This window comes from Anguilla anguilla, chromosome 11 (genome assembly GCF_013347855.1).
Source record: "Anguilla anguilla isolate fAngAng1 chromosome 11, fAngAng1.pri, whole genome shotgun sequence".
NCBI classification, from domain to species: Eukaryota; Metazoa; Chordata; class Actinopteri; order Anguilliformes; family Anguillidae; genus Anguilla; species Anguilla anguilla.
Genome location: NC_049211.1, coordinates 2,302,738 through 2,320,237, shown reverse-complemented (window position 1 = coordinate 2,320,237; position 17,500 = coordinate 2,302,738). Strand labels below are relative to the sequence as shown.

At 48.8% G+C, this 17,500-nt stretch overlaps 2 protein-coding genes across 2 annotated transcripts in view; both read left to right on the top strand.

The window, feature by feature from the left end:
- LOC118207230 (vesicle-associated membrane protein 3-like) overlaps window positions 1-2,160 on the top strand; it is an 11,350-nt gene extending 9,190 nt beyond the window's left edge. Inside the window, exon 5 of the mRNA XM_035380592.1 lies at window positions 895-2,160. Coding sequence (XP_035236483.1) covers window positions 895-911 — 17 coding nt within the window. The 3' untranslated portion in view covers window positions 912-2,160. The remainder of the gene's footprint in view (window positions 1-894) is intronic.
- Window positions 2,161-5,014: 2,854 nt separating this feature from the next.
- The window catches only part of LOC118207950 (period circadian protein homolog 3-like), a 26,752-nt gene continuing 14,266 nt past the window's right edge, over window positions 5,015-17,500 (top strand). Inside the window, exons 1-6 of the mRNA XM_035382172.1 lie at window positions 5,015-5,241; window positions 13,962-14,398; window positions 15,021-15,071; window positions 15,162-15,319; window positions 16,307-16,431; window positions 16,892-17,093. Coding sequence (XP_035238063.1) covers window positions 14,130-14,398; window positions 15,021-15,071; window positions 15,162-15,319; window positions 16,307-16,431; window positions 16,892-17,093 — 805 coding nt within the window. The 5' untranslated portion in view covers window positions 5,015-5,241; window positions 13,962-14,129. The remainder of the gene's footprint in view (window positions 5,242-13,961; window positions 14,399-15,020; window positions 15,072-15,161; window positions 15,320-16,306; window positions 16,432-16,891; window positions 17,094-17,500) is intronic.

Here is a 17,500-nt window from a genome sequence, read left to right as displayed (position 1 = left end):
CAGAGTGGAATGCACAGAGTGGAATGCCCAGAGTAGAATCCAGGGTGGAATGCACAGAGTAGAATGCCCAGAGTGGAATCCCCAGAGTAGAATGAACCCACTCACCTCCAGGTTTAAGAGGATTCAGCTTACCCTGGAGAACGTAAATGAATGGCAGTGCCGTGCAGTTTGCTTGCTGTTGGCGGTCACGCGGGAGAGACTAGGGGCCCGGTGAGCCTATCACGCTCCCTGCCCCTCCCCCACCCTGTCGTCCGCACGGCCGGCCCGGGGCGCCGGACAGCGCTGAGCGCTCTGCAGCTCACACCCACGGGAGGTGACTGAGTTCATGGTGCTCAGGGGGCCTGCCCTGATGCTGATGCTCCCCTGGAGCACGCACAGCTCAGCCGGAGCACAGAGGGAGGTTAGCTCCTGGGCTCTCGTCTTCTTGATTTGATTCTGATTCTATTTCATTTAGCACAATTAAAATGTAAAATACAAACAGAAGATATTTTTTAAAAAACAGTGAATTAGTGCAGGGAGAGGCAAGAAACCCAAGGGCCTTATACATGGCCTCAGCCTAAATAAAACGACAACAAAAACATAGAAAAACAGATGGACCATAAATAAATATGAAATATTGTTTGCTAAATATAGGACAGGGTTTCTTCTAAACCAGGGCAGCCCAACCCTGTTCCCAGAGCTCTGCGGCCCCCGAGGTTCATGTCTACTCCAATTTGGCACACCTCATTCTACTAATTATTAGCAGATCAACGCGATCTCTAGCTGTTGAGTGAGGTGTGCTTTGTTAAGGTTGGAGTGAAAGCCCAAAAGGACGGTTGATCTCCAGGAACAGGGTTGGGCAGCCCTGCACTAAACTAACCCTTATCACTTTTTTTTTTTTTTTTGTCTGTTTAGTTTGGAGTCAGTCATAAAGCAAAGCACAGAGAAGAAGGGCTGGAGGAACACGTTTCCATCGAAGACCATGCCAAACCCCACCTGCCATTTTTATTTTATCTTCAATAATTGATGTGGCCTAATTCAAGAAGTGCCTGTTTTTTTTGTTGTTGTTGTTTTTTTTTTGCTACTGTTTTTTCATCCTACCAGTCTAAAATATTTACTGGTGAGATTAATGGTCAAGAAAACATAAACATGCAGAAATTACAGAAATACATTGTCAGCTAAATATTTTTTACTGTATTATATATACTGTATTAGGCATGGTCTTTATATGAAAAGGGGGGAACACCCTTTTAAAATCGTTTCCACATTTAAAAACAATTAAATAGAAATATTTTGGGTGATAGATTTGACAGATATAATTGTAATACACTAACTATTCTAATTGCGGTAATCCTTAGTTGTTCGCGTCCACAAGGAAGGCTTTCAGATAGAACCTCAAATGAGTGTGTCCGTTTTTTGATTTTGCATTGTGCAGAGTCATTTTTAAAACACCAGGCCATGTGACCTGAATATTAGTTTATGTTTAGGTCACAATGTTTTAAATAAGATTGTGAAATCTTTAACTGTCCCCCAGGGGGTGCCACCAGGGATTTTGGGCCCCATGAAAACATCTCACAGAAAATCCTATATTCCAATATTTTTTAGGGTTACCCTAGTCAGTCAGGACCCTTAGAATTGTCCTAATCCCCCATCGCCCCTCATTGCTCCCCTAACTGTCACTCAAGCTGTAAGGACACAATATATTTTAACTACATCTGTGATGGAAGTCTCCTTCAGGGTAATGATGTCACAGGAAGGAACCCCCTCCCCCCCCCCCCCCCCCCCCCCCCAACTAAATGATAATTCCACAAGTCGGAAAGAATAGCTTGAACTCCAGTGCCATATAGACTTGATGCTCTAGACGGGTGTCCAAACTAATGCACATTGCAGAAGCTTATCGGCGACATACTGTACACCTCAGTGCTGTCTTCACAGTATTATGCAGAACTTTATCTTTATTTAATTGTATCCACCTGTATATCTCCCTGTTCTGCATCCATTAATTATTCGAATAACTTGAGTCTTAACGTGCTAAATGTGTAAAGATGCTGGACAGGCCTCAGTTAGCTTCACTACTGCTGTGTAAAAAAAAAAAAGTTGTGTAAGTCGCTCTGTATAAGAGCGTCTGCTAAAATGCCTGTAATGAGAGGACGCCTGTGACTTTGAAAGAGGTGATTTTTTCAGGCCTGATCTTCCGAGCCTGCCAGTCATGCTGATGTTTCCGGAGCGGCGTGACTGTGCTGTGCTGTTACTGCGTCAGTCTGTCAATCAGTCTGTCAGTCAGTGCGTCAGTCTGTCAGTCAGTGCGTCAGTCAGTCACTCAGTGACTCAGTCAGTCAGGCAGGCAGTCAGTCAGTCAGTTAGCCTGTCAGTCAGGCAGTCAGTCAGTCTGTCAGTCAGTGCGTCAGTCTGTCAGTCAGTCAGGCAGTCAGTCTGTCAGTCAGTGCGTCAGTCTGTCAGTTAGTGCGTCAGTCTGTCAGGCAGTGCGTCAGTCTGTCAGGCAGTGCGTCAGTCAGTCAGTCGGTCAGTCAGGCAGTCAGTCAGTTAGCCTGTCATTCACTCAGTCAGTCAGTCAGTCAGAGATAAAGGGAGAGGGAATTTGGGAGAGGACGCACGCGCACCTGCTCTCCGGGGCGGCGGTGTCGTCGGTGCGTTCAGTCTAAGCGCAGAGCGACCGCAGGCCAGCTGCCCGAGAGCTCAGTCTGGGACGCGAGCAGCCGGCTGGTCCTCCTTCAGACACAGAGGTGCTCCGGCTGTGCACTGGCCTTGCCTTCCATTCTGTACATTACACGTATGCCTTTTCCCTGTGTATTTTAACATTATTCTGAAACGCTCTTTTATATTGTTATTACAGATGTTGACTGGTTCCATCTTAGCCCTTTATGCCCCTGGTTCCCAGTACTCTCGTGCACTTTCTCCACCCAATGAACTCAGACCTGGTTTAGTGCCTTGCGGTGCAGATGTCTTTAGGTGATTGATTAGGAGTAACCTAAACCAAAAGACCTGCATTCTCTTTTACATCCTAGCAACAGCTGTAGTCAAGGCAATCAGGTTTTTCCATAGCGATGTGTGTGCAGAGGGGAAGTGACTTGGTCTAAGTATAAAACACTGGCTGTTACTGGAGCCCAAGGTCATTCAATGTCAAAAGGTCAACCAAAATGTCTTTTTTTCCCTCCTTTGTTTGTATTGTTTTTTTTTTTTTTTTGTACAATCCTTTAGTAGTACGGTATGTGTTTGTGAATGTATATCCTATCGCTTGTATTAGCTACAGTCTTTTTCATTTTCATTCCTGTCCTGTTTTTGCTCTTATAAAATTAATTAAAAGACCTGTTCATTTAAGTTCTCTGTGCACTGGATTTATCTGTATCGGTTAAATAATATGTTCATTTTGCTATAGCACTCACATGTACCTTCATTTTCTCCAGCTGGTGATTACCATACACCTATTTTCCTTGCTATTTTACTGTGCGAAGAAGAATAATGCAAAGAATAATGCAATGCTTACATGTTGAAACATGACCATTACATTACTGGCATTTCGCAGATGCTCTTATCCACAGCAACTTGTACACATTTTTTTTTTTTGATAGCATTTACTACATTGCATATATTTCTGAAGCAATGCAGGTTAAGTACCTTGCTCAAGGGTACAACGACAGTGTCCAACCTGGGAATACAACCTGTGACCGTTAGGTTACAAGACCAGCTCCTTACCCATAACATTACCCTGTCCACAGCAGACTAAGAACTGTGATGCCCTGTGAAATACCCGAGCTACGCTGTTTGATATATCGTTCCAGTTAAGTTCTCCTTCGGGTGCCAGTATTTATGAACATTTACAACGCGTTGATTACGGCTACACTGTCAAAGAAAAGGAAGAGTTTTCACGAGTTAAATGTTTTAAATCCAGCAGTGGTGGAAAAACATTCTTACATGTTCGCACTTGCGTTTATATTTAAGTAGAAGAGGAACGAAAACATCTGGCCTTCGGGGTACGCTGTACAACATGCATTTTTAAATTATTCAGGAGTCTGCGATTGCTCGCACCCCATCGCTGTCCATGAGTCATGCCTTTGCAAAGAAAATGCGTTAATGAGGGAACGTTTGCAAAAAGTTACAGCTCCTACGACGAAGAAACACCCAAAATGTTGATCTGTTCATATGCGCTGCATCTATTGTGAAAAATGTTACATTTGCCTTTTAACAGAAAAACTCTGACAAGCCTACAGCTGATGTCACGTTTCGTCTACTCGGGGTAACTCGTAAATGGTTATATTAGGTTGAGTCACAGAAAACATCATACGTTTTCTCACAACTGGCCTGGGGACTGATTTTTCCCATGGAAGTAGACGACAGAGGAAACTAGACACATAGAACTCGTAACGGAAGGGATGGAACCAGCACAAAATGAACTCTCAACCTTAACAGTAATATTAGAGGAACATTAATGATTTTACATGAGGAATATTTAGCTTTTGGTGTATTGGTTCGTTTGGCCCTCCTGCCCTAAACCGTAATTTTAAAAAACCTTGTGACTTTTTCAGATTTTATTTTTAACAAATAGAACACGTCTTCACTTAGGCAAGTAGATCAACGGCTGAATTAAGTTACTACAAATTGTTTACTGTACCATCTTGAACCTATATTGGTCTCCAGCACCAAACAATACCAATTTGGAGACGGGGGATGGAAGTACAATTTGTATAATTTCATTAATATATATTTTTTTTGTTAATTAAAAAAAAACATTTATTTAATAAAACGCCGGCCAACCAGCTCTCGCCAACTGGCAACGGGGACGTTAAAACCTAATCCACAGGGCCATTTGATTTCTCTCCAAACCACGTTTTCTCAATCGTTACAAACCTCTTGAGCATGCGCCGTGTGGATTGTTTCCCGGTTACGTAACATTGCGATACACGTGAGAAGATTTCGAGAAACATTTCATTTTGCAGAATGTAAATGAACACGCCCCCTGACCACTCATGTGCAACCCTGGAGTTGCGGTCAGCCAATCGGTGATATAGGGGCGTGGTTCAGAATGCCTGCACTCACGTTGCACATCGTGTCGTGAAAGCGTTGTGCCTGCGGGAGGTTAATGTTCATTAGCTAAGGTTACTTGGATAGCCAGCAGAAACTGGGCTAACTTTCAAATACAGGAATATTGTACTTTATGTACAGTTTAAAGGCCGTCCCTGTGTAATAACACACTGGATTGTGGATATAATAAACGATCGCGGACGCTGAATCGTCAAGGGAGTGGTACGTATTGTAGTTAGCTATCGATACCATTAATGTTTGCTGCATAGCTGGTTGATATTCGAAATGCAAAAACGTAGTTAAAGGGCTTTCACAAGTAGACCAAATACGTGCTGGGTTGATACCGAAATTAGCTGCATGAAATTCGAGTCACGACATGCGCTATTTTAATATCCAGTTCGCTCTATTATGTTTGCCAGCAGGCTAGCAATGTGCTGAAGCTACGTCCACTGGTTCATCTGTGTGGGCAAGTCAGCACGCCTGGAGTTTACTAATAATGTCGCTAAAATCTTCCGTAGCTGGGGTGCTAGCGTTTATTGCTAATCTTTCATATCTACAACGATGCTGTTATTGTTACAAACTCCCCTGCTTGTCAGTAACACTGTTTGATTTAAGTGACGCTTTCACCCGTAACGTTACTGTTAAATCCAGCATGCAACGTTAGCCATTGAAACTGGCCAGACTCTGGCAATGAACTCTATTGAGGTGAATTCCCCATTTAAAAGTAGTTTTCGTGACGAAAGTAACCACATACTTAACTTGTGATAAGTATGTTGATATTTTCTTAAAATATAGTTACTTGACCGTGCCTAGTTGGTTACTATGTATTACTTACTGGTTTACTTTTAACTCGGTAGTGGAAGGGAATATTATATTTATCATACATTTCAGAAAAAAACGTATGTCAAGTTACTGCTCGGTAATATTATGTGTTTAGTGCTAGTTGTAGAAAAATCACTTCAGCGTCAGCTAACTAGCGGCTTTGAGTTTATCAGGAAGTTGTTGGCGCACAGAGCTATTTCGGGGAAGAAGTTGTGGTTAACGTGCCCTAGGTACATTGTGTTCTTTTCACTTCGCTCCCTGTTGCGCAACATTAACTGCATCTGACGGCGGCGCGCAACAACGCTAAAGTAAAGGTTGTTTTAAGAACAGTTTAGGTAAACATTCCCAACTTATGAGTCTACCCTTGAAGTGACAGCTCTGTTCTGACTTCGTGTCCGAAGATGCATCTGGCATCATCTGAAAGTTATTTCACTTTAGTAACCTTATACAGTTTAGTAACGTTATACGTTGGCACATTTATTTGAACTAAGACTGACTCCGTGCCAGTGTACTATTAATAAATAAAAGCTTATGAATAATGAAACGATGCTGTTTTTAGACTGCGGGTGCTCATTGCGCATGCTCAAACACTGAAGTCGCTGTTTTGAAAATGTAAAAATAGTTCCACGCGACATTGAGGACAGCGTGCCTGCAGCCCCCCAGCGTGACGTATTCACTTATCCATTTTGGGATAGACGGCGGTGGGGGCCTCAATGAGCTGTAAGTTGCTGATCTGTCTGAATTGATCAAAAATACTTTCGTGCTGTTTGAATCAGTCGAAAATAAGTCGTTATTTTGCTGAAGGCTCAGCTCTCCTCATTCCTGTTTGATACACCCTGTGGTTGGAATCAGAGTGCTCCGATGCCATCTGTAACCCGACCCTGCAGGGCCCAGTATAATTGGCCATAATGTCATTTCATTCATGGGGGGGGGGGGGGGGTTCGGGGTTGGTTCAGCTGGCAGGATATGGGTGCTTAATTTTGGCGAGGGTGGTACTCCTCAGTGCTGTTTGGGGTGAGTCCCCACCGCCTTTGCTGTGAAGTGCATTCTGATCATGAGATGTAAGTCCAGTCAATTATCAGTGAATCTTCATTTGCTGTAGCAGTGCAGCCAGTGGACGTCGGAGAGTACATATAAGCAGTTGCTCACGGCATCATTTTAAAAAGGTCCACCGGCAGGGATACTGAAATCTGCAGCCAGTAGTGCTGCTTGTTCTCCTTTCTACCAGACAGGTCATTGATCAATTAATGCCACTGATTGGCCAGAGATTTAAGTCACCTGGTGTCCCGGGTTTAATTAAATCAGTCTCTGATTAGAGGATGGGGGGGTGGGGGGCCTCGAGGGCCCGATGTCCTTTTGTGACTATATGTTTTCGAAACGGTGTTCAAATGAGAACATTGAGTAAACATATCCTCAGAATCACTGCTACCCTTGATGTTGGTTTTTCCATGTTCCAGTATCGACCTCTTAATTAAGGGGTGGAAATTGCCCTTTTAAATTCGAGCGAGCCTGTCCAGGAGCAGAACGGCTGTCAGCGTAGCCTGTTGCTTAGGGAGCGTGCTGCTCCCAACGCTCTGGGTTGAGTTCCCAGGTTGGGCCATGGTGCTTCACCTTGAGCCAGGTGCTGGAGCTCAAACGCTTCTGTGAATATCCAGCTGTGAAAAGTAAACGCTGTAATCTGTGTGAGACGTTATGAATGGGAGTGTCTCGTTGTTAGCGTGAGGACAGGGGCAGAGGCTGCCCTGTGTCTCCCCCTCGTCGCTCACCTTGGTGGTGGGCCTCCCCGTCCTCCTCTGGTCCCCAGCAGAGGAACGCTCTCTGAGCGATTTAAAGGGTTTTGAAAAAGAACAGCGCTCCCTGGCACCTGTCCCAGGAGCTGCGGGGGAAAAAAAGGACTGAATGTGCTCGTGATGTGGGCGTGGATCTCTCTCGCTGAGAGTCCGGCCAAAAAAAAAAAAAAAAAAACAATCTGGCTGCCTCTGTGATGGAGTTTAGGGGAATTTTTTTTTTGTTCTTTTTTTCCTTGAAAAAACTCTCCCTGGTTTCCTCCGCCTCTTGCCGGACCAGCGGGCCCCGGTCTCTGTCTTTTATGTGGCCTTTCCGTGTGAATCGCCGGTCTTCTCTTATATGTATCTGCCGTGTGCACTGTTGCATAATCTTTGTCCTTTTGTTTTACACTCAGCTGGAGCGTCTGGCACGTAGCCAGCATTTTTGTTATGTACTTTTTAAAGTACAGTACATCACAGTACATACAGTCCCTGAGAGATTTGCAGTCTGTACACTTCCTCTGTGTGGTTTGTCCTTTCCCTGCTCTGTCTGAAATCGGTTAAGTACACAAATAATAATAATAAATTAAATATATGTAGCGCCTTTTTTTTTTCCAGAGCCCAATAATAAAAAAGTTAAAAGGGTTAAAAACAGCAAGTACAGCAAATACTGATACACGGGACAGTAATACAGAACAGGAGGGAGTGCAAGACAGTGTGAACACGCACCACTAACGTACGAATCGCGGCGATAGCACGCCGCTGTACGCCGCTGTCCTCATGGCGACGGACGTGGCGTTCGTGTGACAGACAGCTGGGAGAATAATCCCGGTTCAGCGTCTCGCTCAGCAGGGCCACAGCACTAAACCTCTCCTGGCGTGTGAGGACCGGAGATGTGCGGTCCGGTCCGGTCCTAAAACCCTCCAGTGCGCTGGGACCGCGTGACGTGTGGCGCGGTCACTGAACGAGTCCGGTGTGAGGGCGCGCGTGTGAGGGATTAACAGGACGCACTGTCCGCTCCCCGTGGAAGAAACAAAGCGGAGATGTTGTTTGTTGTCTTCGGTCTGGGTTCCAGAAGCGTCCTGAGTGTGTCGGCTGGGGACGCCTCTCTGTAGGTGTCAGTGTGTCTTTAGCCCTTTATAAAGCCGTAGAGGGAGAACCAGTGCGAGGCTGACTTCTGTGGTTTAGACAGATTTACATGCGTCTATACATAAGCATCTGTGTGAATTCTCCTGGGTCTACATGTTCTGAAGAAACGTGGTGCGTATTGTGTTCAGTTCAGCAGTCATTTGGCGTTGAACTGTTGGCTCAGGAGAGTGAGGACTGGTTGTGGTCCAAAATATGGGTCATTTGGACCACTTTCGCGTGGAATCGTTTGGCTTGTTGTTTATATTTTATGATTAATTAATACTGCTGGATGTAAATGTAGCGAAGCTGAGCTAAGTCGCTAGCTCATCAGTGCAGCAGCAGTGTTTTCTGGGGGATTTCGGCTTGTTGGCCTGCTGTCTCTCACACCGGTCCCTGAACACCTGTCCCTCTCCGCTCTTTCAGCGCGGAAAACCACTTTTCGGTGAGCGTGCCCCCGTCAAATAGAAAAGGACCCCGAATCCCAAAAACCCGGATTACAATACGCGGGTCGTTTTTTCATTAGAGGGGTCACTGTTCTACACCGGGAGAAAGCGCTGTGTAGAGAGGTGAGCCTCGGGTCTGTGTTCCACGGGGTCAGAGTGCCGATTGAAACCTGCTTCACGATATTTCATTTCTCAACTGTCGCTATGAAGCGATTTTCAAACGTCTCCAGAAACGGGCGGGAAGCTAGCGGAAAGGCTAGCAGCGCCTGGTCCTTCTGCGGGCACCACGCCCTCGTTCTCTCTCTCTTGTGAACGACAACGCGAGGGAATATGTGGGCCGTGGTCTGCGTGGCCCTCTTTCTGAGGCTGGAGTGCTTTGAAATATTAGCAGGTGACAATCGGTGCAAACGCATGAGTCTGTTTTTAGCACCTGGAAAGGTCAGGTCCCAAGGCTGATTAGCATGCGGATAGGAAGTGCTGTAATACACAAATTTATTATAATGGCAGGATGAAAATAAGCATCACGCCCTCCTTTCTGAAGCATTAAGCTGGCCTCATTTTGGGGTTTTGAATACTCACTGCCCTGTGGAGTCACAGCTGTAAATATAGCAGGCCAGCGTGGGGCGTGGAGTGGGTGGCTACCTGGTGAGTGGATGTGCATGCTGGTTGGTCATGTAACTTATCATTTTGGGTGGGGGGGGGGGGCGGGGTGGCATAGCACGGTGGTGCAGTGGGTAGCAGCAAGAAGGTCCTGGGTTCGAAATCCCGGCTGAGCCCTCCTGTGTGGAGTCTGCATGTTCCCATGGGCTTTTCCTCCGGGTTCTGTTGTGGGAGTCTGCGTGGGGTTCCTTTGGGTTCTGTTGTGGGAGTCTGCGTGGGGTTCCTTTGGGTTCTGTTGTGGGAGTCTGCGTGGGGTTCCTTTGGGTTCTGTTGTGGGAGTCTGCGTGGGGTTCCTTTGGGTTCTGTTGTGTGAGTCTGCGTGGGTTTCCTCCGGGTTCTCCACTCTTTCTGAAAAAGGTGTTTGATTGTTGCTCTGGAAGCACAGCAACCACTCGTTCACAGGTTTGTGTCTGCGGCCACACGGTCCTTTAAAGCACGCGAGCGCTCACCCTTTTGCTTACACACACACCTGTGTGTGGAGAGCACCGCGGCTACCTGTGAGAGTGAGGGCGTCGATCCTTCCCAGGGGCCCTCTGCTCTCCAGCTCATTTTTCCAGGGCCTCCGCAGGCTGCTGCCGTTAGTGGCTGTCGCTAGGAGAGCGGGCTGCGGTCGCTAGGAGAGCAATGCTACGGTCGCTAGGAGAGCCATGCTACGGTCGCTAGGAGAGCGGGTTGCGGTCGCTAGGAGAGCGGGCTGCGGTCGCTAGGAGAGCGATGCTGCGGTCGCTAGGAGAGCGATGCTGCGGTCGCTAGGAGAGCGGGCTGCGGTCGCTAGGAGAGCGGGCTGCGGTCGCTAGGAGAGCGATGCTGCGGTCGCTAGGAGAGCGATGCTGCGGTCGCTAGGAGAGCGGGCTGCGGTCGCTAGGAGAGCGGGCTGCGGTCGCTAGGAGAGCGATGCTGCGGTCGCTAGGAGAGCGATGCTGCGGTCGCTAGGAGAGCGGGCTGCGGTCGCTAGGAGAGCGGGCTGCGGTCGCTAGGAGAGCGATGCTGCGGTCGCTAGGAGAGCGGGCTGCGGTCGCTAGGAGAGCGGGCTGTTGTAGTTAGCGGGCTGCTGCCATTAGGAGAGTGGGATGCTATCATTAGCGCGGACGCTGCCGTTAGCGGGCTGCTACTGTTAGCGGGCGGCTGTTGTTAGCGGGCAGCTGCAGTTAGCAGAGCGGGTTGTTGTTCTTAGCGCGCTGTTCGTAGCTGCTCAGCCCTCTTTGGGCTGCTGCAGACGTGCTGGAGGGTGACGGTGAGGGCAGCTGGGATGCTAACTGCCCCTACGCTGTTCTCCATGGGGAACAGTTCAGCTGAGCTTTTAAAACAGATGAGCACAGGGCTGGCAGCTATGAAGTTATCAGCTTGGTTCCCAGGTGGAGGGAACTACTGTCGTACTCTTGAGTGAGGTACTTAACTGGAATCGCTTCAGTGAACCTCCAGCTGTATAAATGGAGTGTGTGTAAAGAGTGTAAGCAGTGTGTGTGTGTTCGCTGAAAGGCTGAAGTGTAAAATGTGCATAAAGGCTGTTGCTGTTGGTAGCATTAGTGCAGCGTCTCTGCCCATCTGGCTCCGTTGTTTATGAAATTCCTCTGTCATTGGGTGGAGAAACGGATCATGTGATCGCAGACCGTTCTTGCATGCTACCTTTCCGTGAGCGTAAACCGCAGCGCGCCATTGGCTCTCTTTGCTTTGAACCTTTTCTGTGACCCGTTTGCGAGAAGGAGGCTGCAAAAGGAACCCTAACCCTAACCCCCCCCCCCCCACGTGTGACAGGCGGGAAGGACTGCTCATTCTGATGGGGAAGTACGTGCGGTTGTGGTGACTCTGTGTTTGCACAGTCAGCGAGAGAACTCGGTGTCCTGAGGTGAGGTTGTCGTAGTCTTGCGCTTGTGTCTCTGGGTTTCGTTCTCCCCCTCTGATCGATTGTGCTCGCGCCTCAGTTCTGGTGCTGCGGTGACATATTTATCGCCTTCGGTAATGTTCGCTAAGTTGAAACTGTGTGTGTCTGCCGCCACTTTTAAATGAACTTTACCTGTCTTTGCATTATAATAAAAAACGAGTAGGAGATTAGCTTTCAGTTCAGAAACTGTTGGCTCACATTCAGAAGTCCACCCCCCCCTTTCCTACGATGGGCCATGCTGAAAGTGCAGGCCTTCTACAGGGTGTCTACAGGGGGGTCCATGAAGGTTCGGTAGGGAGTCTATGGCCGGATGTTATGTGTAATGTATGTAATCTGTAAGGTGTGGAGACTCCTCTCCTGGTGGGAGTATAATGGCCGAGTTTTTTCTCCCATGGCTGACTTTATCAGAGCCGTTGTGTGTTGTGTTGGTCCAAACGCCTTTCTGATGCCATCATGCACACGCCTGTGATGTTTCCCGCATCGGCTGAGGACTGGAGCCTGCTCTACAGCTGCAGCCAGTCCCTGTTGGCACAGTGGAGCCAGTCTCTGTGGGCACAGCTGCAGCCAGTCCCTGTTGGCACAGTGGAGCCAGTCTCTGTGGGCACAGCTGCAGCCAGTCCCTGTTGGCACAGTGGAGCCAGTCTCTGTGGGCACAGCTGCAGCCAGTCCCTGTGGGCACAGTTCTGCCAGTCTGTGACTGTGAAAGTGCAGGCCTTCTACAGGGTGTCTACAGGGGGGTCCATGAAGGTTCGGTAGGGAGTCTATGGCCGGATGTTATGTGTAATGTATGTAATCTGTAAGGTGTGGAGACTCCTCTCCTGGTGGGAGTATACTGGCCGAGTTTTTTCTCCCATGGCTGACTTTATCAGAGCCGTTGTGTGTTGTGTTGGTCCAAACGCCTTTCTGATGCCATCATGCACACGCCTGTGATGTTTCCCGCATCGGCTGAGGACTGGAGCCTGCTCTACAGCTGCAGCCAGTCCCTGTTGGCACAGTGGAGCCAGTCTCTGTGGGCACAGCTGCAGCCAGTCCCTGTTGGCACAGTGGAGCCAGTCTCTGTGGGCACAGCTGCAGCCAGTCCCTGTTGGCACAGTGGAGCCAGTCTCTGTGGGCACAGCTGCAGCCAGTCCCTGTGGGCACAGTTCTGCCAGTCTCTGTGGGCACAGATAGAGCCAGCCTCTGTGGGCACAGATAGAGCCAGTCTCTGTTGGCACAGCTACAGTTAGTCTCCGTTGGCACAGTGCTGCCAGCCTCTGTTTGCACAAATAGAGCCAGTCTCTGTGGGCACAGCTGCAGTCAGTCTCCATTGGCACAGTGCTGCCAGTCTATGTTGGCACAGTGCAGCCAGTCTCTGTGGGCACAGCTACAGCTAGTCTCTGTTGGCACAGTGTGTTGCTGTACTGTTTTCCTGCCGGGCTTCAGGGCTTGTGGAGTCCAGCTGCTCTTGCCAGGCACTTGGGATAAAAGGCTGTGTGCTTTTCTTCAGTGCTCCGTTCCAGTTCCAGAGGGCTGGCTGTGAACCAGTCAGTCATTTGCATTCCAGTGTTTTTCTTTCTCAAAAGACAGTAAGGGCAGCACTGTGGATGTTATCATGTGTATTGTCTGATTTTTAACTAAGGATAACTAAGCTGTAGCACATTGTTATTGTTAGTGTGAAGGCTGATTTATACTTTGTCACAAGTGTCACTCGATAAAAATGAGTGTCGCACGACGTTTGCCATTTAAACTTCAGCAAAGACTTGCAGGGAGGGTTCTGCTGTCTCTCTGGTGACAAGGAAATTTTAAATCTGCTTGGCTAACTTTTCAAAAACGAACCGTACAGATGAGGCTACTTACTGATTTCTTCCCGTAGGTTTTCCTCTGTCCCCTCCATGTTTATCGCCCACCCACCCACCCATCCATTATCTATACCGGCACCGTTCTCTCTCCATTCATCAGCACCAGTCAAAACCGAAATACTGAAGTGGAGCAAAAAATATATAGCCTATCAGTGACAAATTTTGGAGTTCCCTCTGGCTCTTTAATCGTACTGTGTGAGGAAGTGCAGGACATTTTTAACTTTTTTTAAAGTTAAAAATAAGAATATAATTAATTGTGGGCAGACACTGGTAAAAGATTTCCTTCTTGGTTACCTTCTTACCAGCACCTTGAAATGAAAAGTCTGTCTCTAGATCTCACAGGATCACAGCAAGATGTTAAAAAACAAGGTAATTAAAAAAAACTGTTTTTCCCCTCTTGCAGGTCTCTGAAGCTCTGAAGCTCAGTGACTGACAGACGACAAACCGCCAGCCTGTGACACTGACGGGACGAGCTAGCGCCTCACGCTAACCCGCTCAGATCCGTGCGCTGAAGCCGGACCTCCAGATTTCCCGCTACAGCGTTTCACCTGCTGATCAGCTGGCGGTGCAGATGCCGAGCTGCGGAGGCTTCATCGAAGGCGAGGAAGAGGACGGCGAGGGAGACGAAGCGATGGAGTGCTCCTCGGTGCCAGGAGGAGGAGGAGGAGGAGGAGGAGGAGGTCCTGAGCAGCTCCTGACTGCGTTTGGGCCGGGGGTCAAAGGCACGGTCGGGGGGAGTGAGGAGGTGGGACGGAGCGATGTGGGCGTGGCCAGCCGCCATGATGGGACGGATTCTCCCTCCAATCACCGCTCTCAAAGTACGACTGGACTGGACAAGAGGTACACACATGCACATATACACACACATGCACACCCACATGCGTGCACACACACACACATGCACACACACACACACACACACACACACAAACACACATACATACACATGCATGCACTGTGTTGTGATTAATGGTTGATGTTGAGGATTTGTGATTGGTGACTAGTGATTAGTGATTGGTAGTGTTTAGTGACTGGTGTTCATTTGTGATTAGTGATTGGTAGTGTTTAGTGACTGGTGTTCATTTGTGATTCGTGATTGGTAGTGATTAGTGTTGATTAGGGATTAGTGTTTGGTGATGATTAGTGATTGGTAGTGATTAGTGTTTGGTGTTGATTAGTAATTGGTAGTGATTAGTGTTTGGTGTTCATTAGTGGTTGGTAGTGATTAGTGTTTGGTGTTGATTAGTAATTGGTAGTGATTGGTGTTGATTAGTGTTTGGTAGTGATTAGTGATTGGTAGTGATTAGTGTTGATTAGGGATTAGTGTTTGGTGTTGATTAGTGATTGGTAGTGATTAGTGTTGATTAGTGATTGGTAGTGATTAGTGTTTGGTGTTGATTAGTGATTGGTAGTGATTAGTGTTTGGTGTTGATTAGTAATTGGTGTTCTGCCCTCCCCACAGGTCGGAGCTGCACGCTGATCCTGCCAGTAATCAAACAGAGAGCAGCGGAAGGTGAGTCTCGTCCCCGTCTCATCCTCGTCCTGTGATTGGCCCGTTTCGGTGGCGGGCTGGGTGCTAACCGGGCTCTCGTCCAATGAGCAGCGAGCATCCGGAGCAGGAGCGGGCCCAGTCACACAGCGAGATAATGAGGGCGATGAGGGAGATGAAGAGGAGGTTGCCGTCCGACAGGAAGTGTCACCGCAAGGCCCGGACCGTGGAGGCGCTGCGCTACGCACTCCGCTGCGTCAAACAAGTGCAAGGTACGCCCCCCAAATCACTCCCCAATTTATTACATCAGACAGGCACAAGGTACGCCCCCCGAATCACTCCCCAATTTATTACATCAGACAGGCACAGGGTACGCCCCCCAAATCACTCCCCAATTTATTACATCAGACAGGCACAGGGTACGCCCCCCAAATCACTCCCCAATTTATTACATCAGACAGGCACAGGGTACGCCCCCCAAATCACTCCCCAATTTATTACATCAGACAGGCACAGGGTACGCCCCCCAAATCACTCCCCAATTTATTACATCAGACAGGCACAGGGTACGCCCCCCAAATCACTCCCCAATTTATTACATCAGACAGGCACAGGGTACGCCCCCCAAATCACTCCCCAATTTATTACATCAGACAGGCACAGGGTACGCCCCCCAAATCACTCCCCAATTTATTACATCAGACACGCACAGGGTACGCCCCCCAAATCACTCCCCAATTTATTACATCACACACGCACAGGGTACGCCCCCCAAATCACTCCCCAATTTATTACATCAGACAGGCACAGGGTACGCCCCCCAAATCACTCCCCAATTTATTACATCAGACACACACAGGGTACGCCCCCCAAATCACTCCCCAATTTATTACATCAGACAGGCACAGGGTACGCCCCCCAAATCACTCCCCAATTTATTACATCAGACAGGCACAGGGTACGCCCCCCAAATCACTCCCCAATTTATTACATCAGACACGCACAGGGTACGCCCCCCAAAACACTCCCCAATTTATTACATCAGACACGCACAGAGTACGCACCCCCAAATCACTCCCCAATTTATTACATCAGACAGGCACAGGGTACGCACCCAAAATCGCCCCAGCTTGTTAAGTTTTGATTTAAGTGTGTCCCGTTCCCCTGGTGGGCAGGACATCATTATGAAGCAGGATGTAGGCCTTGAGCTGTGCACCTTGATGGCAGATCTTATGTGTGTTCTCTGGCACCCCCTGCAGCCAGCAGCGAGTACCACAAGGTTCTGCTGGGCAGCTGGAAGGAGGAGCAGGGAGAGGTCAGCCCCACGGTCTGCACCCTGGAGGAGCTGGAGAGCGTCACCTCCGAGCACACCCTCAAAAACACGGTAAGCCCCCCCTCACCCACCCCCCCACCCTCAAAAACACGGTAAGCCCCCCCCAGAGAGCCTCACACCCTCAAAAACACGGTAAGCCCCCCCCAGAGAGCCTCACACCCTCAAAAACACGGCAATCCCCCCCCCCCCAGTACTCTGATAGCACATGCAGTTTGTGATTGACAGGGCCTGACCCCTCCCCCTCGAATATTCCAGTGCTCAGTAAGCACGTGCAGATTGTGATTGACAGTGCCCGGCTCCTCCCCCCTGATGACTCCCGTGCTCAGTAAGCATGTGCAGATTGTGATTGACAGTGCCCGGCTCCTCCCCCCCTGATGACTCCCGTGCTCTGTAAGCACGTGCGGATTGTGATTGACAGTGCCCGGCTCCTCCCCCCCTGATGACTCCCGTGCTCTGTAAGCGCGTGCGGATTGTGATTGACAGTGCGCGGCTCCTCCCCCCTCCCCTCCAGGGCATGTTCGCGGTGGTGTTCTCCCTGGCCAGCGGCCGGGTGCTGTACGTCTCGGAGCAGGCTCCCAGCATCCTCGGCCTGCGGGGGGGCTTCCTGCGTGAGGCGCGTTTCGTGGAGCTCCTGTACCCCCAGGACGTCAACATGTTCTACGCCCGCACCGCACAGCCCCACCTGCCCCCCTGGACCCTGGGCCCCGACAGGAGTAAGAGCCGCTCTGCGTCACACGTTATATTTACTTAGCAGACACTTCCATCCAAAGCAACACACGAAAGTGCATAATCAAGGTCAGTGGAACAACTGCAAAGCACAGGTTCCATAAGGAACAACACTCATTTCGTGCAGTTACTCATAGCCAAGAACACAAAGTCCAGTTCACACAGTGAACATTATTCTGAGCTAGCCTATGCTAAGTCAAACTAGGGGGCAGAACAAGCTACAACATTAGGACAGTAATACAAAGTGTAATAAGTGCTGGAATGAGGGTACATGTAACATGAGTGTCATGAAAGGGGGGGATTTAAAGTGAAATGATTCACGGAGTGGTGGTAGTTAGTCCGGGTGTAGTCTGAAGAGATGAAACTATACCTGACCACGGCGGAAGATGGGTAG